General features: G+C 44.6%; 1 protein-coding gene across 2 annotated transcripts in view; it reads right to left on the bottom strand.

Annotated features, from left to right (window-relative positions):
• Nucleotides 1-13007: 13007 nt before the first annotated feature.
• Nucleotides 13008-27534, bottom strand: part of LOC138287750 (solute carrier organic anion transporter family member 1C1-like) — a 450721-nt gene continuing 436194 nt past the window's right edge. For both annotated transcript variants that reach the window (XM_069228522.1, XM_069228523.1), the window contains one exon: nucleotides 13008-13387. In XM_069228522.1, coding sequence (XP_069084623.1) covers nucleotides 13174-13387 — 214 coding nt within the window. In that variant the 3' untranslated portion in view covers nucleotides 13008-13173. The remainder of the gene's footprint in view (nucleotides 13388-27534) is intronic.

The following is a 27534-nucleotide window of genomic DNA, read 5'->3' as shown; positions in this document are numbered from 1 at the left end:
ACACACATGGTACATGCCTACGCACTATGCATTGCACTACCAGTAATATTGCTAGCCGCCAAGTCATAGGGAGGGGCATACACCAGCAAATCCAGCACACCTGGGACCCACGCAGCCTTTACCAGTAGTGGATGCCTAGGGAACCGATGCTGCAATGTCAGGCCTGGCCCACTAACACATATCCCACACCTGGATACCACCCTACCATACGTAAGTTGTAATAATGGGCACTGTACTCACACCCTTGTTGCTGCTATGATGCCCTCAAGCCCCCATCCAGCTCAGGATAGGTCACCGCCAGTATGCGGGCCATCAGGGGAGTCAGGGTTCAATGGGTACCCCTTCCTCGTTGGGAAGCAATCCCCAGCTGGGCCTCTGCCGTCTTCTGAGCCCAGCGTCTCAGGTCCTCCCACTGTTTCCGACTGTGGGTGCTCCACCTGCCATAGACCCCCAGGGTCTGCACATCCTTGGCGATGGCATGCCAAATACCCTTCTTTTGATGGGTGCTGACCTGCAGAGGGAATACACCCAGGGAAATAGTATTTAGTCAGACATTCCTGTCTGTTACACTCATGGCCCACCATACCCTTTCACATCACCATTTGCACACACATGGCCCAGCACACAAGCTGTACGCCGCCGAGGGGAGATCCACCCACCCCCCTTACATGAGGCCTTCACACACCACTCCATGCATTTATGCCACATGCATTGTGCCAACAGTGTACTCACCTGTTGGTCTGGAGGCCCATACAGCAGTCCGTACTGGGGTAGGACCCCATGCACCAGTCTCTCCAACTCTGCCAAAGTGAAGGCAGGGGCCCTTTCCCCAGTCACACGGGCCATGGTAGGTTCCAGACACAAGTCACAACAGCACATGCACTGTAGGTCAGGTAGCAAGTGAGGAATCAGATAGAGAATGGTGGTCACGTCCGCTGCAGTACATACCGTCTCGTCCGGCGTACATCACCATTGGCCAATGTAACCCATAGGGCCCAATGTTGACCAATGAGGAGTTGCACAGCGGTTCCTGACTTCCTCCCGCAATGGCGCACAACATCAGCGGAATTACTTCACTTCCACTTGTCCTTCCACACAGGACAGGTGGACACCATTTCAGAGGGGGCAGGCCGTGGATAATTACTGTGTCACTGTTTATATCTGGACATACAAGACAATTCTCAGTGATCCATTACAATTTGACAGCATGCAATATACTGTTGTCACCCCATTGTTCAGTTTGTGAACAATGGGCTCCTCACTCTTTTATCCCTTAGTTTGCTACCACTGCAGATAAATAGGAGATGGAGACATACCACTGTGTACAGACTCTTGTTGGACTTGGCAACAATGGAGGACAGGCACATCATCCTCACCTATAGACTGGACAGGGCCACAATCACAGAGCTGTGTGCCCAATTGGAGCCTTACCTGATATCTGCTATCCGTCACCCCACTGGGATCCCCCCTTGTGCAAGTTCTATCAGAGCTCCATTTCCTGGCAACTGGTTCTTTTCAAGTGAAAGTGAGCTTTGCGGCAGGAATGTCACAGCCAATGTTCTCAATTGTCCTGACCAGAGTGTTGTCTGCCCTTATTAAACACATATGCAGCTACATTGTATTTCCCCAGGTGGAAGATTTTGCCACAGTGAAGGCTGACTTCTATGCAATGGGACATATCCCCAACATGATTGGTGCGATTGATGGAACACATATTGCATTTGTCACCCCTGTCAAAATGAACAGGTGTACAGAAATCATAAGAGTTTCCACTCAAAGAATGTACAGATGGTGTGCTTGGTGGACCAGTACATCTCCCATATCAATGCTAAGTATCCTGGGTCGGTGCATGATGCATTTGTCCTGAGGCATAGCAGCATCCCAAATGTGCTGGCCCAACTACAGAGGCATAGGGTGTGGCTAGTAGTGAGCCCTCGTCCCCAACCTGTATATGTTGGTGCATGGCTATGGTGTGGGCAATATGGGATAGTGTGTGGCTGAATTTTGTCCCTCAATATTTGCAGGCGACTCTGGTTACCCCAACTTATCATGGCTATTGACCCCTGTGAGGAATGCCAGGACAAGGGCAGAAGAATGTTACAATGAGGCACATGGGCGAACCAGAAGGGTCATAGAAAGAACCTTTGGCCTCCTGAAGGCCAGGTTTCGGTGTCTCCATCTAACAGGTGGATCCCTGTGCTACTCACCCAAGAAGGTCTGCCAGATAATAGTGGCATGCTGCATGTTGCAAAACCTTGCCCTAAGACGCCATATACCTTTTCTGCAGGGGGAGGAGGCTGGAGATGCCCGTGTGGCAGCAGTTTACCCTGTGGACAGTGAGGATGAGGAGGCAGAGGATGAGGATGAGGACAACAGAACAGCAGTGATCAGACAATATTTCCAATGCCACACAGGTAAGACATTGTTACTTCACATTTCATTGTCATTATTTTAAAAATCTTTGGCACTGCTACCTGTCATTTCCCACTTCTATGCCCACTTACTGTACCCTTTGGCAATTCATTTTACAGATGCTGGTGCCTCACAATAGCTCCCGGTGTGATCACTGCAGCCAACTACAGGTCTTTCATATGTGCTGTACAGTTGAATTGGAATGTTTGTACATGGTTAAACATATACATACTTAAAAAATGTGACATACTCCATACTTCCATTTTTTCCAAGGATGTTTATTGAAGTGCTAAGATATTGAGGGGCAAGAGCAATGGGATGGGGTGATAATGGAGGAAATCCCAGGGTATAGTTCCAGTCTGTAGCACAGATGCATTGTCCATGGGTACATGGGAAGGGAAGCAATGGCAGTTCAAGGTGGACAGGGTAACAGAGTGGGATACAAGGGTGACAATCAGGAGAGTCTCATTTCCTGGCGGAGGTATTGGCAATAGTCTCTGGCTTCTGCCTGGATCGCAGGGAACCTTTGCGGGGTGGTTCTCCTTCTGCAGGGGGAGGGGTGCTGGTGACCTGTAAGTCCTGTGCCGGGCCTCCTGTCAACTAGCGGCAGCGGAGGTGGAAGACAGTTCAGATGTCTGGCTAGTGGCAGGGACCCACTGCTGTGTGACTGCCTCCCTCATAATATTGGCCATGTCTGCCAGCACCCCTGCTACTATGGAGACCTGGGTGGTGTTGATGGCCTGCAAGTCCTCCCTGATCCCCTGGCACTGTCTGTCGTGCAGCCCCCTGTTCTCCTGCACATTGTCCAGGATCTGGCCTCTTGTGTCCTGGGAATGGTTGTATGTTCCCAGGATGTTGGAGAGTGCCTCGTGGAGAGTCGGTTCCCTGGGCTTGTCCTCACCCTGGCGCACAGCTGTCCTCCCAGTTTCCCTGTTGTCCTGTGCCTCTGTCCCCTGAACCGTGTGCCCACTGCCACTGACCCCAGGTCCCTGATTGTCATGGGTTTGAGGTGTGCCCTGGGGTCCCTGTAGAGGTGGACACACTGCTGATTGACGTGTCTTGGGGGCAGAGGTGTGGGTACGCTGAGTAGGTGCTGTGGTGGTGTTTTCTGCTGGGGGAGGCTCTGTGGTTGCCTGTTACTGGGCGTGGGTAACCAACTGTCCAGAGGTCCCTGATGGGCCAGGTTGGTCATCCAGATCCAGGCAACCAGAGTTACTGTCATCACTCTGGGCCTCTTCAGTTGAGGGACTGGATATTGCTGGCACCACCTCTCTGGTGACATTGGCTGGGATACCTGTGGGGATGTAAATGATGTGTTATTGTTTCTGTGTGTGACATATTGTGCATCAGTGCCTTGCCCTCTTTGGTTGTATTTGCCCTGGCAGCTTTCACTTGTGTAATTTGGTGTGTGGTAGGCTAGTTGATTCTCTCTAGTGTGCATGCTTTAGTGATAGGTGTCCATGCAGGGCTGTGTGTGATGTCCATGCATTGGTAGGGCATGCAGGTCTTGGCAATGGGATGAGTGAGATGTGATGGTGGTGTGTGTGGGAGGTGGTGGAGTAATAGGAGTGAGGGTAATGTTGAGGGTATGTGATGGTATGCAGGTAGGGGGGTAGTAGTAGTAGAGAGTTGACTTACCTGAGTACAGTCCTCCTCCTACTCTGGCCAGGCCCTCAGGATGCATGATTGCAAAGACTTGCTCCTCCCATGCTGTGAGTTGTGGGGGAGGACGTGGGGGTCCACCACCAGTCCTCTGTACAGAGAGCTCCAAATAGCTGAGGCTCTACCCTGATGATTGCCTCCACCATGACCCTTAGCTCCTCCTCTGAGAATCGGGGGTGTCTTTGTAGTGCCATGGGTGTTGTGTGAGATATGTAGGTGAGGGTGTGTAGGGTAATATATTGGGATGTGTGATGTGGGGTATGTGAGTGGTGTATAGGTGTGAGTAGTATGTGGTCCTGGTTGTGTCAGTAGTCTTCCTGTCTCTCTCTGGTGGCAATTGTTTGTGGTCGTAAAGGGTTGTGGGTAATGTGGGTGTGTGTTTTATAGTGGTGTGAATGGGTGTGGGTGGTGTGTGTATGGGAGTCAGGTGTGTGTGGTTTGAATTGTCCAATGTTGTGTTGTTTTGTGTGTGTGTTTCTGTATTTTGAGTGCAATGGTATGTACTGCCAATGGTTTACTGCCATTAAATGTCTGCTGTGGGGATTTGTGGGTCATAATGTGGTGGGCGTTGTTCTGTTGGCATAAAGTTGTGGGTTTGGATACCGCCAGTTTATCACTGACCTTTGGTGTGGCAGAATTGTGTATGTGGCTGAATAGTGACGGATTGGTGTGTGTGTGTCACAATATGGTGAACGGATATCTGCCGCTGCCGCGGTATGTTTGCGGCAGTCAGAGTGGCGGTAAGTGGGATTTACCTCCAATGTCATAATGAGGTCCTATATCTATATTTGAGATCTCATTCACTGAATGCACATTCAATCACTGTCTGAGATGTTATACCTTACCTAACAGCCCAGTGTCACAGAAATCCACAGTAATTAATTAAAGTGCAAGAGGTGAATGGCTAAGATATAACTATAGTTTGTGTTTCCTAGAAGGGCAGTGTCAAATTAATGCAGCAGGCCCTGGAATTGCAGACTGCTGGCACTTTGATGACATACCAGGGGTGCCTGTGGAGGAAATTGTGTTGCCTGTGGTGAAATAGCAGAAGTGCCACATGGGTGCAAACAATGGCACCCAAGAAACGAGGGAGGTGTAAAATAGCAAAAAATCCACTTCCCACCCTTTGCCTTTAGGCCAGTGACTTTGGCATTGTGATAATCTGGTACACTCTTCTCTTGATGCATCAAAGTACCTGATTAAAGCATGATGATTAGCTTGTCTGTGAGATGTCTACATTGTCAGAAATGACCCTCTGTAGTGACCCTGGAAGTTCAGGAAGTATTTTGAGGTGGGCAGGGATAGCCTGGGATCTTGCAGTAGGTGAGTCAAGCTCCTCCTCCTACTTTGCAATAATGTCAAGGATCACTTCAGGTGAGAAGGGTATTCTGACAATGATCAATTTATGCAAATGATGTCGATCCTTTGTTTGTAAGCCCTTGCTCTTCTCTTCGAATAATTACACCTCAAAATGAGAGGCAAAGGTGACAGAACACTCAGTGACATAGTGATGGCCAAAGAAAAGTTGTTAGGTTGCATGAGTTAATTTCTGATGTGAGCAGTATGGGATTGGCTAGTGTTGTAATGTGCTTCACCTGTAGATGGGTGGTGTAGTCCACATTCAGTACTCCCTTCCCCCACATCACCAAGTGTGTTGTGAGTGTAGTCAGGGATGCTATAAAAATATGAAAAAATCTAAAAAAGAAAACATTTATAAACACAGTGAAAATTGTAAAATAAATGGCTTATCAATATTTTCCAGTTTTTCCCTATTCTTTTTTTGTGTAGGGGTGGACGTAACTCTCATAACTCGGTGTAGTGTGATCACACAGACTTACATGAGATTACACTTGAATTATAAGAGAAGAGTAATACTTAGTTTTTCCCTACTCCCCCCTCACATTCAAGATGAATGCAACAGAACATGAATAGTGAGCACTCAAAGTCGCTAAATGTGCTCATAGGGTAAGATTGTTCCCCAATTTACTACAGACATTTAGCACTATTTTCTTAGCACAAAATGCACCCTTGTGCAGTGGTGCAATGCCAAATGATGGGGACCCCTGAAGAAGGCGATGAGGTACCCCAGCATCTCCCAAATTGCACAGATATGCATTGGATTGGAGGGCCTCATGAGTGGTTGGATCACCCTGCACTGCAGGGGCCCACTTTGGAAAGCAGAGTGGCTTTCAAGAGCATTTAACTATTTCTCATTCCATGTCATTGCATACATTTTACATGGCATGCAGTGGCACGACTTTGAGGGTAAAGTGGCTCCCTTTGAAACAAGGACCTCTGGAGGCCCCCACACTGCAGGGGCAACAGGGTCCCCCTATATGCCCCTGCCCTCGCATCCAAAGTGGATGTAAGAATGCATTTTGCACTAGGTAACACCACTAAGGTGGTCATTCTGACCCTGGCGGTCTTTGACCGCCAGGGCGGAGGACCGCGGGAGCACCGCCGACAGGCCGGCGGTGCTCCAATGGGGATTCCGACCGCGGCGGTAAAGCCGCGGTCGGACCGGCACCACTGGCGGGGTCCCGCCAGTGTACCGCCGCCCCATTGAATCCTCCGCGGCGGCGCAGCTTGCTTCACCGCCGCGGGGATTCCGACCCCCCCTACCGCCATCCAGATCCCGGCGGTCGGACCGCCGGGATCCGGATGGCGGTAGGGGGGGTCGCGGGCCCCTGGGGGCCCCTGCAGTGCCCATGCCACTGGCATGGGCATTGCAGGGGCCCCCGTAAGAGGGCCCCTACAAGTATTTCACTGTCTGCTGCGCAGACAGTGAAATACGCGACGGGTGCAACTGCACCCGTCGCACAGCTTCCACTCCGCCGGCTCGATTCCGAGCCGGCTTCATCGTGGAAGCCTCTTTCCCGCTGGGCTGGCGGGCGGTCTGAAGGCGACCGCCCGCCAGCCCAGCGGGAAAGTCAGAATTACCGCCGCGGTCTTTCGACCGCGGAACGGTAATCTGACGGCGGGACTTTGGCGGGCGGCCTCCGCCGCCCGCCAAGGTCAGAATGAGGGCCTAAATGTAGTGGAACGTGAATAGCGAGCATGGACAGCTACTCACACTCGCTAAATGTACTCTTGAGGTCCTCCAAGAAATTACTCCTAATTATACAAGCAAGACTAATTGCATAATTATCGGTAATTCCACGTCAAAGAGTAATGGAGAATTACCAAAATTGCTCTGATTACTTTTGCATTCTGGAAATTTTACACAGGCCTAATTTTGTGCCTCCTTTCATTTCTACAGCAGTATGTGCAGTACCTGTGAGGGGCCATGTGTTTGACTTGTTTGACTTACTCCATGGCTTGGCTGGAGTACATCGGAGCCTCTTTTGTAACCTTTCTGGCTGTGGTAACTTTAGAAGCTTAGCTTGTGAATGGTAATGATCTTCCTTGTGTGTTTGTGCTTTAACATTTGCATGCCCCTCCTTGAACAACTCCTTTCTCCTCCCTAAAATCTTCCCATTTTGAAGTAAGTATTCCCCATTTTCAAGCCACTACCCTTTATCCCTTTCATGTTTTACTTTAAAAAACATATAAGCCTGTAGATACATGCAGATGTCTCCATACATGGTGGCACTGTGTAGTAAATGAGAAGTACTTCTGTAGGCCTCCTTAAACGCAGTTTATGAATAGCCACTGCAATTTCCAGCACTTTAGAGCTACAATGTAAGTAAAGTATTCTCATGTATGTGCTCCTTGATAAAAATTGTGACTGTCTCAATGGTGCCACAGCTTCTCTAAAATAATGGTCCGAGTACCACACCACAGATAAACCAGCTATTGGTTGAGTTATACCAGCACAGGCATTGATGGGTGGCACACAGGAGAGCCAATATAAAACACTATTAAAATAAAATGCAACACATCAAAAAGCCCAAAGTCTAACTTGCATGTAGTGTGAAAAAGCAATCAGCACAACAAATAATTTTAAAATAACTGTCATTTCAACTTACCAGGGCTCTCTAGAAAAGAGTCAGTTGAAGCATAATGCTAAAATAATCAAATTTAGGTCTGTTTATATGGGTTTTCTCTTATTTTCATAAAAAAGTGTGCAATGAGCAGGTTACAGGATCTTCTCCTAGAGGATGCCAGAGACATCCTTGAGCAGAAGACATCATTTGTGAAAGCAATACTGACATCATTATTCTCCCAAAATCCTACTTTCTGTTGCCAATACTGAAAACAAGGTTATGACTTGCAGAAAGGTGGAGATGTACTAATCTGAATAAAATGGTTTCTGGGCCTATTAGTTAGTAATTATGCTATGCATATGATACTTTTTGCCACCCTAAAGTTGAACAGGTGCCCTTGAACCACACAAAGCTAACACGTATCTTGTCATTTGTATGCCTCTTTTACTTTATCATTAATCATAAAATATAGAACTATGACGTTTTGTAAGCAAATTTGAGGCTAAAAGATACTTATACTAAATGAGGTACGACAGCCATATTAGATTATAGATATAATATATTGGGATACACATTGTCATAGAGATATTTGTAAACCAATAACACTGCAATACATAGGAATATATGATTTAACAACTCAGAGATTTGACTCCTTGGAGTCTGTGTCTTGAGTCAAGCACCTCTAACACAAACATCATTGGTTCTTGGTAGTAACCTTATGTTTGCCATAAGGCAGAGGGCCAGGAAAGTAAAGTGAAAGTTGATGCTGCACTGCTGAGAGGACTTTGGGAAACCGCTGTAGAGTGACTTCAAGTTGCAAACCCAAGCATCAACACAAAGAAATTTCGCCAGTATCTCTGCCATTGGTTATTGCTGTCACGTCAATGGGGTCACTGTAATATATGACGTAAGTGACAGACAGAGGCCAAGCCCCTAATATCAGCCAGATTCATGGCCACTCACTTTCAATCTAAGCACAGACATAAGGATGTGACCCAATTAGGAATTTGTTCATAGAATGTGCAATAGGTGAGGGAGGGAGGGGTGCAGGAGGTACAGCAGAACCCTCAAAATAACCATGTTAGAGTTTAGAAGGAGGATGAGCAATAAAGAGGCATTTAAGTTTTGTCACATTGTCTGTGCATTTAAAAACAGAGCTCAAATGTCAGACAATGTCTTTTGGCAAATTACTGATAATTATTTTAACATGAAGATTGGTGTTTACTTTCTTTACTTTTTCTGATTGCAAAATGAGAGGATTTTGTAATGTGAGCTATGTGACAATCTTGCAGGGATACCAGGAAAAGATGTATGATGTTACATTTTTGTAATACAACAAACTTTAAATAGTTATAGTTGAAATGTTCAAATAGTTCTAAATATATCTACATCAGAAAAAGCACACGTGAGGCAAATTGTTTTTGCTTCATAATTCCAAAGTGTGGTACATCTTAATTGTAGCAAACAAATCAATGAACTCTGCATGTGTTTTACGCAAATGATAAATATTTGCTGAAAACTGATTTCCACACCTTGTTGTGCACTAATCACTAAAACTGTATATCTCATGTAAATGTAGTGACCATTTCAGAAGATCATTGCATACAAACTCTGATTTCTGTAAATGGCAGTTGATTACCACACCATGCTTTAGTCATATATTTGTGATAATTTGCTTCAAAATGAACCACCCTCTGCATACCTAACCCTTTCCTCTTTCCTTTTGAATGGCCAGGACTCATTTGCTACACTGTTGTTTGTGTGATGCTTGGAGTTTTCACCGTCAATATAATTTTATTGACATAAAATAACATTCATGGTAGCACCCCCACTCTGAAAGTTGTTCCAGCACCAGTGTGTTTCTCCTACATGCCCTGACTGCCCCCCCCCCAAAGAGCACATCACATGTCACCTGTAGGCTAAGTTGTTCATATGACTTAGTTTAATTTAAAATTAAATCTCTCTAAATTCATGTGTGAATGGGAGAGTCCCTTTTAACGTCAAACTAAAGTTACATTGGCAAAGCCCTTACACAGCCCACTGTACAGTGAACCATGACAAAAGTCCCACTGCACTGTTCCTGCATGAGCTGTTCTTTTTAGCCCAGCCTATGATAAGACACTGTGCAGAGCCAAAAGTGACAGGACAGGGAAGCGCAGTGTAGAGGGGCCTTTGCTCATCATTGATTTAGCACTCTAGAAACCTAAAGGGCTTCATTGTGTGCCCAAACAGATGTTGTTGAGGACTACTAGCAAACACAGTGACATAATAACGCTGGAAAATTGCTATGTAGAATAGAAGAATATGCTTCATTTAGCTATGTCAATGTGTGAGTGCACTGCACAATATATATACCTATTGACTTTGACAGTGCTTGCTATTTTGTGGAAGTAGCTTCCTCCGCAATGCCTTCCCATACAGTCCATTTGCATTGTTTTATATTTTTCTTAGCGAGTATTGATGTTACATCTGAGGTAAATATAGTATGAGAAATATTTTAACTTAACAGTATAATTTAATTGTGTATCTGTTAGGCTTGACACTATCACAATTAGGTTGCATGGTGCATACATTCTTTACAAAGTTACTTGTTCTGAAAATATGCTCTCTCCAATAAAGTGATAACATCTCCCATCCCATTGCAACCATATGGCCCTTCATACCTATCCTCTGCCACGAGATATCCAGAGCCAAGCCTTACAAAATCTAGACTAGCACTAAGGGCCAGATGTAGCAAGGCTTTTACGCCTTGCAAACAGCGAAAATCACTGAATGCGAGGCGCAAAACCCACATCGCGATGCCCATTCCCATTTTGCGAGTCGGTAACCTGGTTACCGACTCACAAAATGGGACTGCGAGTCGCAAATAGGAAGGGGTGTTCCCCTTCCTATTTGTGAGTCGCAGCGGATGTAAGATTGCTTTGTGACCGCAGACGCGGTCGAAAAGCAAGCCCCTTCCCCTTTGTGAATGGCCTTGAAAACATTTTTCCAGAACAGGCAGTGGTACTACGGACCACTGCCTGCTCTGAAAAAATTAAACTGACATGTTTAATTTTTTCGTTTGTAATGCATCTCGTTTTCCTTTAAGGAATATGGGCTGCATTACAAAAAAAAAAAAACTGCTTTATTTAAAAGCAGTCACAGACATGGTGGTCTGCTGTCTCCATCAGGCCACCATCCCTGTGAGAACTGCAACTCGCAAGGGGGTCGCAAATTGTGACCCTCCTCAATAATATGCACGAGGTGGGCCTTTGCGACCCCCTTGCGACTCGCAGATGGTGTCAGGGACACCATTCTGCATCCGGCATTGCGACTCGCAATTTGCGAGTTGCAATGCCGGATTTTCCTACATCTGGCCCTAAATTCCATAAACCCTTAAGCATATAAATAGATCATTAAACCAACATTCTATCACAGGCATCTAACATTGCCTCAGCTTGAAAATAATAATTAAAAAATGCATGTTACAAGATTAAAAACATCTAAATATCTAGGACCAAGCCCTACAAAAAGACTACCACCAAATTCCATAAAACTTTAAAAATATGAACAGGTAATTAAACCAGCAACACTTTGCAGTCATCCAACGTTTGTCTCAAATTGCAAATAATGATGCAAAAATGCATGTTACTAGATTAAATACATCACAAAACTACCCACTGATGCAAAAGTAATCTGTCACTACATAAGTGTGGTCACACAACATTAGAAACCCTAGCAGTAGGTAAGTACATTGTTTCAGCCTTCCATCCAGCCTGAGTCATGTAGATGTAAATAAGTCTCATCAAATGTTTGCTTGTCTACACTGAGACTTGGGGCTAGGTGTAGGTAGGTTTCCTTTTGTGAGTTGCAAATTGCGAGTCCCAGTGACTCGCAATTTGCAAATCGCAAAAGGAAATGCAGAAAGGTGTCTCAGACACCTTCTGCGTCTCGCTATGGGGTCGCAAAGACCCACCTCTTGAATATTTATGAGGTGGGTCGCAGTTTGCGACCCCATAGCGAGCCTAGGCACTCACGGGGATGGTGGCCTGCTGGAGACAGCAGACCACCATGTCCGTGACTGCTTTTAAATAATGCAGTTTTTTTTTTCTCTTTGCATCCCGTTTTCCTTAAAGGAAAACGAGCTGCAAATAGAAAAAATACCGAAACCTTTTTGTTTCTTTTTTTTCAGAGGAGGCAGTGGTCCATAGGACCACTGCCTGCTCTGAAAAAATATTTTTGTGAGCATTCACAAAGGGGAAGGGGTCCCATGGGGACCCCTTCCCTTTTGCGAATGAGTTACCATCCACTTCAAGTGGATGGTAACTGCGAGTTGGTTTGCGACCGCTTTCGCGGTCACAAAGCAACTCTACATTGTGAAGCGGTCGCAAATAGGAAGGGAATACCCCATCCTATTTGCGAGTCGGAATCACATTTTGCAAGTCGGTACCGACTCGCAAAATGTGATTTTGCATCGCAGAAGGCCTTTTGCGCCTTGCAAACTGCGTTTTTCGCCGTTTGCGAGTCGCAAAAGGCTTACTACATCTGGCCCTAAATATGCTGTTATTTTTCTTACCAAGCTTTCACAAAGATTCCTGTGTCTATGGGAGAGTTCTGCTTAATACTTACCAGACAGACTCAGGAATTGCAGTGAGATGCGGGTAGAAAGCATTGGTAGTTGAGCCCGGGGAATATAAACGTTTGTTTATGATATCTATAAAAGAGTGCTTTAGCTATATTAAGGTCTCCCAGTAAGTCATTACAAGATGTAGCTTCTGCACCTTCCAGTGTCAACCAATGACTTGATACTCTTGTTATTATCTCTTTCATAGTGCACACGATTATTGCCTCTGTTGAATATGCATTGGTTATTCTGAATACCTACATTATTGTGTCTCCAAGGTTTCCAATCCAGTAGTCATGTCTGACATTGACCATCGAAGGATAGTGACATGCATTTGTATGTTGTTTTTTATCTGTAATATGCCATAGGCCTATCAAAAGAGTTTGTTTTAAAAACACAAATCATTAGGAAAAGACAAAAGATCATTTATTTGTATTGAGATTCCAATTTTGCAAACTCACAAACATTTCTCAAACTTAATTTCTCTAAAATGTCCATAGCACTATTGAGCTTCAGTCCAAATTCATTCTAACTAACATTTTATTCCAGACCAGTGAAGTATAAGTCATTTTAAATATGAGTTTCTTTTACTTTAGTTGGAACTTCAGAACATTCATTGCTTTTTAAAGCAACATCTTCATTTGTGAAACCTTCTCCTTTTTCTGCATTTTCTGCTGGCTTTGCATTTTCTTTAGCTGAACGTTTCTTAACCATAAACAAGAACACGATCCAGAGAAGATATGATGGTGTTCGGAGCCCTGCCATTAAGCCCAAAAATGTATTCCTACGTAAAGAAAAGTGATAATGGATTAAGAACTGTAAAATAATATATACAGTTACCTAAAATATAAGAAAAAGACTCAATATACCAAAGAAAACTGCGCATTTATACTTGTGTGTGTACTGGTAAAGCACTACAATTCACAATTTTCACCAGATCTTTGCATTCTTGTCATTATGAGATTGAGATATGTTGTAGTATCATATATAACCGAAAGCCAGAATCCATTTTGAGCACTTTAATTTAAACAATCTGCCTGTGGCCTATAACCTTCATATCATTATCTTTTGCAGAACTTGTCAAATCATCCAAACAATGACTTTACTAACACCGAAGGCAACATTTGCCAGCTTCAAGTTCCCAATATCTACATTTCAAGGTGTGGCAGTGAATGTGCAAAATAAACACGTAGTCCGAATTGCAGTATTTTAGCCAGGCTGGTTAATATCTGTTATTTCTTAGAATAAATCAAACGTCCCCTAATATGGTGTAAATGTCAGTGGTCAGCCCTATAAAAAAAACATGAATTGACCATTGAGGCTGAGAGGTCTTCTCCCCCTGTAATCGTAAGAGGTCCTGCCGGACTGCCCGATTGCTGAAAGTATCCATTCCTATGCTGAGACTCAATACAGTGAGGAAAGGAGCTGAGCCCAGTTGATGTGTATTTTTCTCTCCTGGCCGAAGGCTGATAATCACAGCTTCTCTTCTGTGAACTGGTATGCAGTGTGGATTCCCAAGAAACTCTAGAGTCAAGTTAGCTACTCCATGCTGCCACAGTCTATCCCATAGAAGTAATCTTTTATTTGTTAGGCTGCTAGGAACATTCCAACCATGTTAGAATGTTCATATTATTCTCACTGTTAGGGACATGCATTAGCTCTGTTCTAATTTTATTGTGCGTGGTTATTACACATGTCCTAAGCAATACAATGAAACTGTCAAATTAAAGACTTTTAAAAATATGGGGGATCATTATGACCCTGCCAGACGGCGGTAATTTGGAGAAAGGTACTGCCAATAGGCTGGCTGTACCTTTTCCCAAATTATGACATTGGCGGTTTGGCTCAAGCCAAACCGCCAATGTACCGCTCCGTCCACCAGGGTGGTAACAGCCGCCGGGCTGGAGACTTCAGTCTCCAGCCCGGCAGCCATCACAATCCTACCCTCGGGATTATGACCCTGCCTACCGCCATGGTTTTCGTGGCAATCTTACTGCCACAAAACCCATAGCGGTACGCACTATCAGTGCCAGGGAATTCCTTCCTTGGCACTGATAGGGATATCCCCCACCCCTGACCCCCTCCCCAGAGCCCTCCCCCACCCTCCCACTTCCGACCTCCCCAACATCCACACACGCATACATACCCACATCCACCCACGCATGCACACATACATACCCACACACCAAAACACAAAAACATACATTGTTGCACACACGCATTCACAACACACAACAGACATGTACACTTACATTCAGTCATACACGCACGCATTCCACGTGACTCACACCCGCATGCACGCATACAAAAACAGACACACGCACCCCCACAATCACACACACCCCCACACATGCCCACAACACCCACAGCACCCTCTCTTGTCGGCGAACCCAACTTACCTGCTTGCAGGGGGTCCTCCGGCAGTAAAACACTGGCAGGCTTATCATGGAACATGATACTATCGGCGTTGTTTTGCTGGCATGGCGCTGCTGCTGGCAGCAGCGCCACCTTACCATCGTCCGCCGCCATGACCATCGACAGAATTCCACCATCCTTCTGGCAGTATTCCATCTACGGTCATAATGCGATTGGCGGCTCGTCGCCGTGGCGGTAGGCAGCATTTGCCGCCAAAGTCATAAGAAGGGTCATAGTGTCTTTTCATAGTGCAGTACTTGTTTATCCTATTCTAAAGAATGAAATTGGGAATGAATTACTACTGCATCCTTGACCGCTTTTATGGGACTGTTAGTAACCCAGCATATGCAGGCATCACACTGGGAAGAATGTCCAGTGGGCTTGTGTGGAGCTAATACAACCTGGACTTCCACACTCACCAAACTAACTTCAAGAAACGTAATAGAACTAGGCCAGAGCCAAAGTTTACGCAGCATTAGCTTTCATTAATTGAGAATATGTTGGCGCAACCTAAGTTAATGCTACATTTTTAATCAGATTTTTTATCTTTTGGAATAATTCAGACACATATCCACTTGTGTTTGTCAAAATTATCTTCCATTTTTCACTATAATATGCACTAATAATATAGTGAAAGTTTCTTATTGACTATCTTAATATTATTTTTTAGGGATTTTCTAAAGTGCTAATAAAGTGTTTTGGGGTGTGGACACATACAACAATTGCCAGCTATTAGGACAATATTTTGTAATACCTTGTGATGTAGTATCCTATAGGAGAACAGGGAAGCATGGTGTGCACCAACAACACCCACTGTCCAAAAAGCCCCACATCTGTACTAGGCCTTGAAAAACTGAGGCTTCAAAGTCAATAGTAAGGAATGCATACTAGTCTTTCGTGCCTGGTCAGATTAAATTAAATAGTGATTTGCAGGAGTCATATTACACCTATTTGAAGGTACTATGAGATATAACACTTGCCAAAAACACCAGATAGCGAGAGTACATATTAAACTAACATATCAACATGTTAATCTCCATTACCCATGACAGAAGTGAACAACCAGGCTTGACTTTATTTGAAGAGGCAATATAGAAAATGTAACTGTAAGCCTTAACAGGTGCAATACCAATTAAAGTTTAAACAAAATCAACGTAGCTACCTAATTTGCAACAGCTCTGGACAAATCCTAAAAGAAGAAACAGAACTAGAGGATCAGTGACAAGTTTGTGATGCCTATTTGACCCTCCCATATCATATGTCATATGTTTATACTGTTCAACAAACAAAAACACAAGCATAAACAGTATTAACTCTCTTGACTCTCTTTACTTTAGCTAGATCATTGACCTGTACTTATAAACTGCATTTTGTTTGGCTGTTATATTTCCATGCAAGGCTACTTTCCATTTGAATTCAAGCACAGTGCACAGTAGTTTTTAGAAACATAATCCCTCACTTAAAAAAGTCTGGAAACTAAATACTTCTATTTGACAAACCACTTATAATACAAGTGTGGTGAACATCATAACCACCCATTTATAGATTGTGGGGCATATTTATACTCCGTTTGCGCCGAATGTGCGCCAAATATTTTGACGCACTTTCAGCGCAAACGTTGCCCCATATTTAAACCCTGACGCCCGATCCGGCGCACCAGGAAAATGGCGCTATGTGCGCCAGTTTTTGGAAGCGGCACCCCGCCCTGCGTTAATGACATGCAGGGTAGGTGTTCCCGTCCAAAAACAGACGCACATAGCGGTGCGTCGTATTTATGCTTCCGGGCAAAAATCACTCCCGCGCGGCAGGCGGCGCAAAAAAATCACGCAAAGCACGAATATCGTGAAATTTTAACGCCTGGGTCAGGGCAGGCGTTAAAATGGGGCAAACACACCTGTACTTAATCAGAACACACAGAACAAACAACAGAGCAGCAGAGCAGCAGAGCAGCAAAGCAGCAACAGGGAGACATGGAGGTGCTTTTTCTTCAGCGTGCACGTAGACGCAGAGCCCTGCAGCAACAACAGCAGCCACAACAACAACAGCAGGGACCCCAAAGACAGCGCAGAAGGCAGGAGAGGATATCCGCCCAAGAACAACCCTGCATAGCCTCAGGGAACGAGACATCATCCAGAGGTACCGGTTGGACTGGCAGGCCATTCAGCAGCTGCTGAGAAATATCGAACAGCAGTTGGCCCCCACTTTAGTGACTCCACGCACTATCCCAACAGAAACAAAGCTGCTTGCCGTACTTCACATGCTGGCAAGTGGCTCCTTTCAGACAACTGGTGCCCTGGTTGGTGGAATCTCACAACCATCTTTCTCCGCATTCCTGCCTAAAGTACTGGATGCCATCATTGGACTGACACCCCGCCACATCTGCTTCCCTAACACAGTGCAGAAGCAGCAGGAAACTAAACAGGGGTTCTACGCCATCAGTGGCTTTCCGCACGTCCTCGGTGCAATCGACTGCACACACGTACGCCTTGTGCCACCTGCTGCGAGTGAACACCTCTACCGCAACAGGAAGCACACACATTCCATCAACGTGCAGGCCATAGTCGATCACCAAGGACTGATCAGCAACATTGTGGCTAAATATCCTGGGAGTGTACATGACGCATTCATCTTCCGTCACTGCACCATCAACCAACACTTCCAGGATGGACGGTATGGCAATGGACTACTTGTTGGTAAGGACAAAAATCTACTTATATACTCACTGCACAGAAACCCTCTAGGATAAACAACCCATACACCACAATAGCAACACTTAGACAGGAACACACTGAGGTACTCACATCACTAGCCATGTTTCACAAGTCACCATTGAACCTCTCACACATTGGAATTTACTCTACAGCTTAGTGTGAAGACATTCATGACTGTGGTTGCCTAAATGTCACCTTGCAAATTGGAAGTCTCACAATAACCTGTACACTAATACAATGCATAAGTTTTAAGGGATGGGATGGCCTGGGTATGTTCAATTGAACGTTTCTAATACACTTTCATGTTTCAACTCTGCATGGAACTATCATCACACCCCCATTGAGGACACATGGACACTTGTGTCACAAGTCACAATGCAAGGGAAGGCACACTGTACTTGAGAAACCAATACATCCTGCTGACAAACAGTTAGCCAACAAACACTTGCTCAGCCAAGGAAAAAAAACAATGCCAAAGTTTCCACCAACAACCATAGGTTGTCACATTAGTACACAAAATAGTCACAGACAACACAACACAACTACTTCCATCAAAGATACGTACAACAGTGCCTCCTACATCTAATTGATACCATTCTGTGTTTCTCTTTCAGCTGATCAGGGGTATGGCATCCAGCCTTGGCTAATGACACAATATGGGAACCCAAATACTGCTGCTGAGCGGGCATACAATGACGCCCACAAGAGGACACGCAGCATTGTGGAGCGGACCTTTGGGATCCTAAAGTCAAGGTTCCGCTGCCTTGACATCACTGGCGGAAGCCTACTATACTCCCCAGAGATGGTCTGTAAGATCATACTCACTTGTGCCATATTTCACAATATTTGTGTAAAAAGGAACATTCCCCTCCTTGAACCGGACCCAGACATGCCTGAGGATGATGATGAGGAGGATGCTGGCCTGCAACAGGAGGGGGAACAACCTAACACGGCAGCAGCTTAAGTTATTATAATCACTTGTATTCCACACTTGTAAATAAACACAGATAACAAACACCACATCATGCTTTGGCCTATTCATTTCTGACCACCTTTAGTTTGAAATAGCTGAAGATGAATGTCGTCTCATTGATCAAGAATGCCATTAAAATTCATCACACCAAAAATAAACATCACAACTGTATGCACAGAGGGTAGGATGTGACATGAGACATTACCATACACAGAGCCCAACAAGAGTACAAATGTGACAATTACACATGCCGGATCCAAACAACTGAAACAGTCTCTCATCCAGCCCAAAATTGGAGATCATTTGAAAGTCACATTACACGTGTTCAGAGACTGGGTGGGACCATCCATGTGTACGTGACCATGTCATCAATGGCTTCTCTCAAGTGTGTGATATGAGCAATACACAATAGCTACAACATCAGCTGCCACTAACTCAGGAGGAGACCTTGAAGTTACAGTGACAACATACACCCAGACAGGTGATAGTGGATCCACATTCCCACACACATGTACACATATGTCATACAATCAATCTAATATGTGAAAGTAGACCATCACAGTTGTGTCCCAGTTTGAACCTAGCAGGAAGATTGTAACATGACACTAAACCAGTTTATGCAGAAAGGGACACAGACAACTAAAATATTCTTCTCATTATCACATCGGGAACGCTGAGAGTCTTGCAAACATAGTCATAGGAAAATGGTATGCAAGTTAGCTCCAATTCATCATTACTGCAAACGTCAAATGGGCTAATGAGATCAATGAATGGTCAACAGTCATTCATACCATATGGCCTTACATTAGCCCGCTGCTGCAGGTTTGCCATGATATAATAAATATACTCCATGGATACAGTAGCTATTCTGGATGGTCAAATCCTAGGGTGCTGGGGGCCTAAGTCCACCTCTACCGCCCCCAAAACATACAAGAATCATGTACTTGTGAACTAAACACATGCATAAGGCACATGTGTGGCCTCCATGTCACAAGTCCAACACAAATCTGAAACACAAAATCATAATGGGACATGCTCAGCACCATAAAAACTGAAAGTGACTCTCCCACTCCCTGTTAGGACTACAGATAAAAGCATCACCATCATAAATGTGGACACATTTTGGAGACGGAATACATAATGGTATCCCATCCATCATTTCAAAATAGCCATCAGCAATTACACCAAATATGTCGTCAAATATGGTCAATACATTAGTTAACGTATCCCAAACATTACAGTGTGAATGCCTCCTATACATAAAACAACGGACATGTGTCATATACAAACACATATGTGTATCACATCGCACCGTTTGTCCATGACAAATCACCTTTCCAAAGCTAAAAACATGAAGACATAAGGATAAATTTGCTCCATATTCTACGCATACAGCATGGCCGTCATAATTTGTTCACGTACATGTGTGCACACAATGCAGAGTCAAATACAAATGTATCCAAAAGTGTCTTAATATTTCGCCTTCAAAGTATAATTTACATCCACAATATTTTTGACTCTGCATCATGTGCACTACTGTACGTGTAAAAAAAATGACGCCCATGCTGTATGCGTGGTAAAATTGACGCTACATGGACAATATGTTGGTCATCTCATGTACATTATAAATTATTAATATTCATATCATATTTTTTCACTCCGCATCATGTGCACTACTGTACGTGTAAAAAAAATGACGCCCATGCTGTATGCGTGGTAAAATTGACGCTACACGGACAAAATGTTGGTCATCTCATGTACATTATAAATTATTAATATTCATATCATATTTTTTCACTCCGCATCATGTGCACTACTGTACGTGTAAAAAAAATGACGCCCATGCTGTGTGCGTGGTAAAATTGACGCTACATGGACAATATGTTGGTCATCTCATGTACATTATAAATTATTAATATTCATATCATATTTTTTCACTCCGCATCATGTGCACTACTGTACATGTAAAAGAAATGACGCCCATGCTGTATGCGTGGTAAAATTGATGCTACATGGACAATATGTTGGTCATCTCATGTACATTATAAATTATTAATATTCATATCATATTTTTTCACTCCGCATCATGTGCACTGTAATGCGTAAAAAAAAAATGGCGCACAACTGTGTATGCGTGAAAATATGACGCATAACGGGAAAATAAAAACGGCGCCCATTTTCTGCAGGAAGTGATGTAATAGGATATCCTGTTTACAAAATCTGTACTGGGAGTTAACTTTCACTTTCACTTTGCAGTCTCAGATTTATCTAGACTGTGTGGTTGTGTGAAAGGTGTTGTCCTGTGTTTTACTGCTTTTGTGTCCTGTGTGCCTTGTATTTTGTCTTAGTGTCAATCTATTATTGTTGTATAACATTGTCTCAGTCTGTTTAGTGTTATTTTGTCTATACCTGTGATAGTTTGTATTGTCAGTGGGAGTCTGTTGTGGGTAGCATAGTTTGGGGGGTTAGTTGGGCTATTTTTCTCCTTCTTCTTTATCTTTCACACCTCTACCTTTCCCCATTTCCCACTTTTACTTTCATATTTATTTTGTCCATTATTAGTCCTCTCAATATGTCAGGTAGGCCTCGCCTGTCCAGGATGGGTGAAGACGAATTGGGGGGGTTCATATGGCTAGTAAGCCATTTCCTCCCACTAATGCTGGAAGCTGGGGGCCGTGTGATACAGGGGTATCACACGGAGGCGAGGAAAATCTGGTGGGAGAAGGTGCGCCATCACCTGGTCCGGGTCTACGGGAGTCTGAGAAATGTACACCAACTCAAGCACCGCTGGGCAGATCTGATCACCAGGGAACAGGACCTGCTGGACCACCTGGGACTCCGGATTGGTGGCCATGTTGGTGAGTAAAAATCTATTAAATGGGAATGATAGAAATCTGTGTGTGAACATGTGATGATTGTTAGCCAATCTGCAAAATAAGTAGCTGACTGTGTGTAATGCTAGGGAAACCTAGGCCCATGGTTATACACATAAATCCCCATATTTTGCAACACATGTACACGCAATAACAGCATTAAAATCCAACATCTATTTGTATTTTGCTAAGTCGCCCCCTCTCTGCGCCCCAAAATGTTGCAAATGCTGCGCTACAAAGGTATACATATGTGTCCTAATGTGTATTTGTTGCAGAATGTGTATGAAGACCTATGCTACCAGTCCGATGGCTCATTTTTGCAACACATACCAGATGCCTGTAGCTGCATGTAATGTGGTGTTGCATTTGTGTCAGAAAAGCAACACGTGAACTGCTCTATTTGTACTCCACTGGTCATAATGGCCAGTGAGTACGTCATGTAGAAACAACATACCTACATATGCAGACGCCATAGCTAGACAGAAAATTGGAAACACATGATGATGCTATACATGTGTGTTGCCTTCACGTCACATGAAGTTAGTCATGTTGTTCACACATATGTCACATGTGCGTCTGGTTGCTGTGTGGTGAACCTGTCCACATAGCTTGTTTGATTGTGAGTGGTCATGCAGTCCTCATGGAACCAGTTTTGGAATGTCTCTCTGGGATGCACATGCTGAGATGTATGGTTAACATTATTGTTGGGGCATACTAATGGAGGATCAACTTGGACGACACATGACTGTCCTGGCCACTGCATGAGTGTAGTAGGGTGTGACACTGGAGCAGGAGACTCATCCAATGATAATGTTGAATACAAAGTCATCCATGCAGGATGAGCATGTGTGAAAGTCTATCATTACCATGTCATATTCACACAGTGTCATTGTAACAGAAATTATTTGTCCGTTCACCCAGTCTGAGTATAATCTTTATTTCATGCTTTACAGGTGGACCAGCCCCGTACACCGTGGGAGAGGTGGCCCATTTTGACGACCCCGATACCTACAGTGAGTGTCGCCTGAGTGCTATTTACATTGTTTGGTAATGAAGCATGAAGGATTACTGTGTGTTCAAGAGAATTCATGATTTGATGTGCTGGCCGTTCATTGGCTTTGTTGTTTTAGTGTGATATCAAATTTGAATAATGTTTCTGTAAAGCAATACCTAGTCATCTCTCAGATTGAGGGGTTGTAGCCCATTCAATTAGGGCGGCAATTGGGAATGGTATGACTCATTTGGAATACACTGGTCAATGTTAGACTTGGTCAGGGACTTGCCATCAACTGAGTCTGCATATCAGACTGACAGTCTCCCAGATAGCTTAGGCACATGGCTTTGATGACAAGTGTTTCTTCCTAGTTGAGGATGGACTGTGTACACTGTAGGTCGGATCTTCCGGGGCCATGTACTTCCACAAGGTGAACTCGAAGTGTATGTGACTTGAGTGCAATGGCCTAGGTGTTCAGTTGAATCATGTGAATGGGTGTTCTACCTCCTCTGTGTGTGTTGTTAAACATGCCTCACTAATAGTATGTTATGTTGGGCTAAGTCATATCATTTTGACATGTGTGGACCTGGGATGTGACAATGTTGGGCTGACTACAACGTGTTGCTAGCCCTTCATAGGTGTTGTGTGTGAAGACACATACTTGTTGAACTTTCTGTACACTCCTGGGTGTGCATTGAACATGGGATTGTTGGTTGTTCTTCCCACACCACCCACAAAGACTGGGATGTTACTGTGAAACAGGGTACCTAGGACTGTAGCAACCAGTATGTTACACGTACTTAGCACCTTTTGTGACTTGAGTTAGTACCTAGGGCCAGAGTGAGAAAAATGTCTACACGTTGCAAATGGCATAAATATATGTTTGTGATTTGCAAACGTCTGTTTCCTATTCCAAAATGTATTTGGTGGTCATGTACATATTAGGAAAATGCTTTTCAAAATGGAAATGATAAAGGGGTTTACCAGACTTACTTGCAAATCACAGTGGTAGGCAATCCCATTTGCAACCGAGTACGTGGTTGCAAAGTGAGTAGCTGTTATCATCCACTTGAAGTGGATGGTAACCAACTTGCTGACTGGAAGGGGTCCTCATTGTAAACCTTCACCTTTGTGAGTGGACCAAAATAATCCTGCACAAAACAGCCAGTGGTCTAAGGGACCAATGATTACCGTGAAAATTTCAAAGTTGAATTGTTGTGTTATTAAACTAATTGCAGCTCATTTTCCTTTCAGGTAAATGACCTACACTTGGGGAAAAATTACTTGCTTCATTTAAAAGCAGTCACGTCTATGGATTTCTGCTGGTCCCAGCAGGCCTCCATCCCCGTGAGTGCCCATAGTCGCTACAGTGGGGCAACTTGGAACCCACATCATTGATGTTCATGAGGTGGGTTTTCGGGACCCCATAGCGACTCGCAGACGGTGTCAGAGACACCGTTCTGCTTTGCATAATTGCTAGTTGTTATTTCAAGATTCCTACATCTGACCCCTAGTGTGGACATATGATTCTGGGCCAGGGGTTCAATCTTAGCACACAACTAATTCCAAATGCCATTGAGTGAGGAGTGTGATTGTTATCACATAGAATGACATATGTAGTGAAGTCAGTATGCGGAAGAGCTGGTGCCATAATGTCTCATGCCTTAGGTATGATTTGGTTGAGTAGTTTAGGGTGATGTCATCCATCATGTAGAGACATGTATATGCTAGGTGTGATATGCCCTTAGGTATGCAGGATTCACATGTACTTCCTCTGAGCCTTTCCGTGAACTATGTTGTAACAATTGCTGCAAAAAGTACATTTCTAGTAATGGACAAATGACCCATGGTGGTATTCAACCCACTGTAAATTCAATGCTCAATATTTCCCTTTTCTCTTCACAGCTGCAAACCTGAGTGCCGCAGAGCGCAACCATTTCGAGCGCCGTGCAATGAGGTACAGGCACATCCTGCAGGTGCAGTGTGGGTATCGGAGGATGGCCCGCAGATATAATTCGGATCGGGCCTCCGGGGCGTGGTATGCCACACCACAGGCTCCCCCAATGGTGCCACCAACAACCACCGCCACTACATCCACCAGGTCTGCCCAAGGGGACACAGCAACGGACCAGGCATCTTCATCCAGACCTGGACCCAGCCGTGTGTTGGGAGCAGGGCTGTCCCGTGGCCACTCCACTCCAGCAACAACCTCCACCTCCACCGGCACCCAGACCAGCACTGACCCTCCTATTGACCCTGCAGCCTTCCAGGCATTGGCCAGAAAATTGGAAAGGTTGATCCGCAAGGTTGACAACCTTGCGGAGGACATGAATGAGGTGAAGAAGAAGGTGCGCTCCATCCGGCGCACACTACGGAGGGCAAATCTGTAGTCATTTTGCCCTCCTGAACTTTTACCCCTCCCCTCTCACCTCTTTCCTTTTTCATACTGTTAGTTGGGTTTGGGGGGTTAGTTATAGGATAAGTATAGGAAATTAGCTTAGTTGGTGTTAGGTAAGAGGGTGGGGGGTCCTTATTCTTTCTATCTAATATTTTTGTGTGGGTGGGTGGGTGGGGGGCAATGTTGGGATTCCTGTTTAATAAAAAAAAAAAAAAAAAAAATCAAAACAAAAAAAAATTCTAAAAAATATATGTTTGTTTAGGATAGTATAGTATGTGTGTAGGTTAGTAAGTGTTGTCCTGCATGTGTCTTGTCTCTTAATAGTGGGTGGGGGGTTGATGTTTAGATCGTTTCGTTACATGTGTAGAGTAAGTTTAGCTTAGGTTAGTTAGGGACAGTTGTGGGTTAGTAGTAGTCAGGTTAGATCAGTGTAGGTTTACCTTTCCCTTAGTTGCCTCTTTTATTACTACTTTGAAATAAAAAAATTGTTAACCGTTTACCTGATGCGTTAGTTGCTACCTTTTCATAGCCTTGACATCAGTGTAGCAGAAAGTTTTAGTATGACATTTGTGTTCCATGCTCGCTATCCCCAGGCTAATGAGGTTTAACATGCCAGCTACCCGTGTGCTAACTTGGTAAGTATCCACCATGTGGGAGAGCCAACATTGGTAGTGTGCATTGATCATCAAGGTTTGGGGTTGGTATGTATCCTACTTCACAAAGAGTGCTTCCCGACTTGTTATTGTAGGTAAATAGATAGGTCGGACAACATTGTGAAGTTCAGGGAGAGCTTTGTAGATGGGGATTTGTTCACACTCTTGTCTTGTTGCTGTCATTGCTGACCTACATCATGTGTGTACTGATTCAGCATGACTTTCCTTCATGGAAGTATACGCCGTAAGGGTGATTGATGCAGTGTAATTTGTTTATCATTCCTTTCATTTTACAGCATAATTTCCAATTTTAGTATCGCATGGTGCCTACATTTCTCAGCCACATTAGTTGTCTAGAATAGCTGTAGATGGTGCATCATTCTGTCCAACACAGCATGATTGTGTGTGCTTAGTCCCTTCATCAGTTATTTTCCTCAGTATAGTAAAGCTATGATGCAATCCTGGCCAATGCACAGATGTTTCAGTATACATGAAATCAGGACAGTAGTATGGAGAATCGACATGGTTGCCACACAGCCACTTTGGAGTTATCTACTGCACAGTTGAAGTGTGAAATGACACAGAGACACAATAGGTGTGCAAGTGATATTTATTTGTAGGTGGTGTAATGCAAAATGTCCATTCACAATGTTAGCTGAGTCCGTTCTGGTGCATTATTACATGGTGATCCTACAGACGGGGTGTGGATGATGCTCCTGACATGCTGGGGTGATGTCACAGACGGTGCAGAGGAACATGAATTGCCAAATGGTAGGAGAGAGACATTCACTGGCAATGGGGACAAGTTATACAGTGGATTGCCGAACAGTCATTGAGGGTAGTTGTAGTGAGACTGGCATGTGTCAAAACGTAGGACCTTGGTCAGAGTAGGCCATGGTGCAGGGACTAGGGCTTCCGGGTACTCTTGCGTGTAAATGTTATCTGTTCCATGTCTTCTTCTTCTGATGTGTGTGTTGCCTGGTGTATCCTTGTTGTTGTTGGTTGTGAAGGAGCAACACACACCTCAGTGTTAGAAGACATGGAGGCAGACATCCCGGGGGCTGATCCCTATCGAGTAATGAAGGGCAGTACTGCAGCAAGGAGGGCCTGCTGGTTTTTCAGAATGGCAGCCACATCCCGATGGTAGGCAGCCAGGTCGGCCCTGAGGGGTTCTATGTTGCATTCGTGCACACGTTGACTGGCTTGCAGTTGGAGTTGTTGTGTCAACTGGATGACAGCTGTGCAGATTTACTTCTGTGTTTTTAAAAGTTCCTCCAAGAGCGATGTTCTGGCTTGCATTGCAGCTGCCTGATCAGCAGTTGACAACATGCACGAACGCACCCCCTCAAGGCTGGCTGCCATAGTTTGCATCCCTACCCGCACCTCCTTGGCCAGCTCCCGCTGGACCCCAACAACAGTTCTTTCGAAGCTGGTGCCAGTGTCGTCAGAGTCCTCAGCTGTGTTGGAGCTGGCAGGTCTTACAATTGGGGTGGCGGGTGGTTCTACTGTGGTGGCTGCTTCTTCTGTGCTCCTCCTTGTGACTGAAGGTGGGGTTTGGAGGCTTTCAAGGACCATGTCAATGGTCTCTTGTGGGAGGTTGATGGTCTCGTCATCCATGTCATCAGGGAACTCATGGACAGGCACATCGGCAGGAGATCCGTGTTCCTCTGCAATGAAACAGGGTACAATTAGTGTGTCTGTGTTGTGACAATTTTGCTTTAAGATACAAGCCTTTGGATGCCTTAACTTTGTACTCTGTGTTTGTCTTGGTATCTGCTGTCCGTCATAGGGCATTGTTGTAGGCCTATGGCCCACCTCTGTGTCACATGTATGATATGGATCTTTCAGACATGTCTGCCAGGTCGCCTCTAGGTGTTGCTTTGTAATTATTTAGAAATAGGCATTTTTTTGTCC

The sequence above is a fragment of the Pleurodeles waltl genome, chromosome 4_1 (assembly GCF_031143425.1).
Source record: "Pleurodeles waltl isolate 20211129_DDA chromosome 4_1, aPleWal1.hap1.20221129, whole genome shotgun sequence".
NCBI classification, from domain to species: domain Eukaryota; kingdom Metazoa; phylum Chordata; class Amphibia; order Caudata; family Salamandridae; genus Pleurodeles; species Pleurodeles waltl.
Note: the sequence above shows the minus strand (reverse complement) of the source record. Positions and strands in the feature narration are given on the sequence as shown.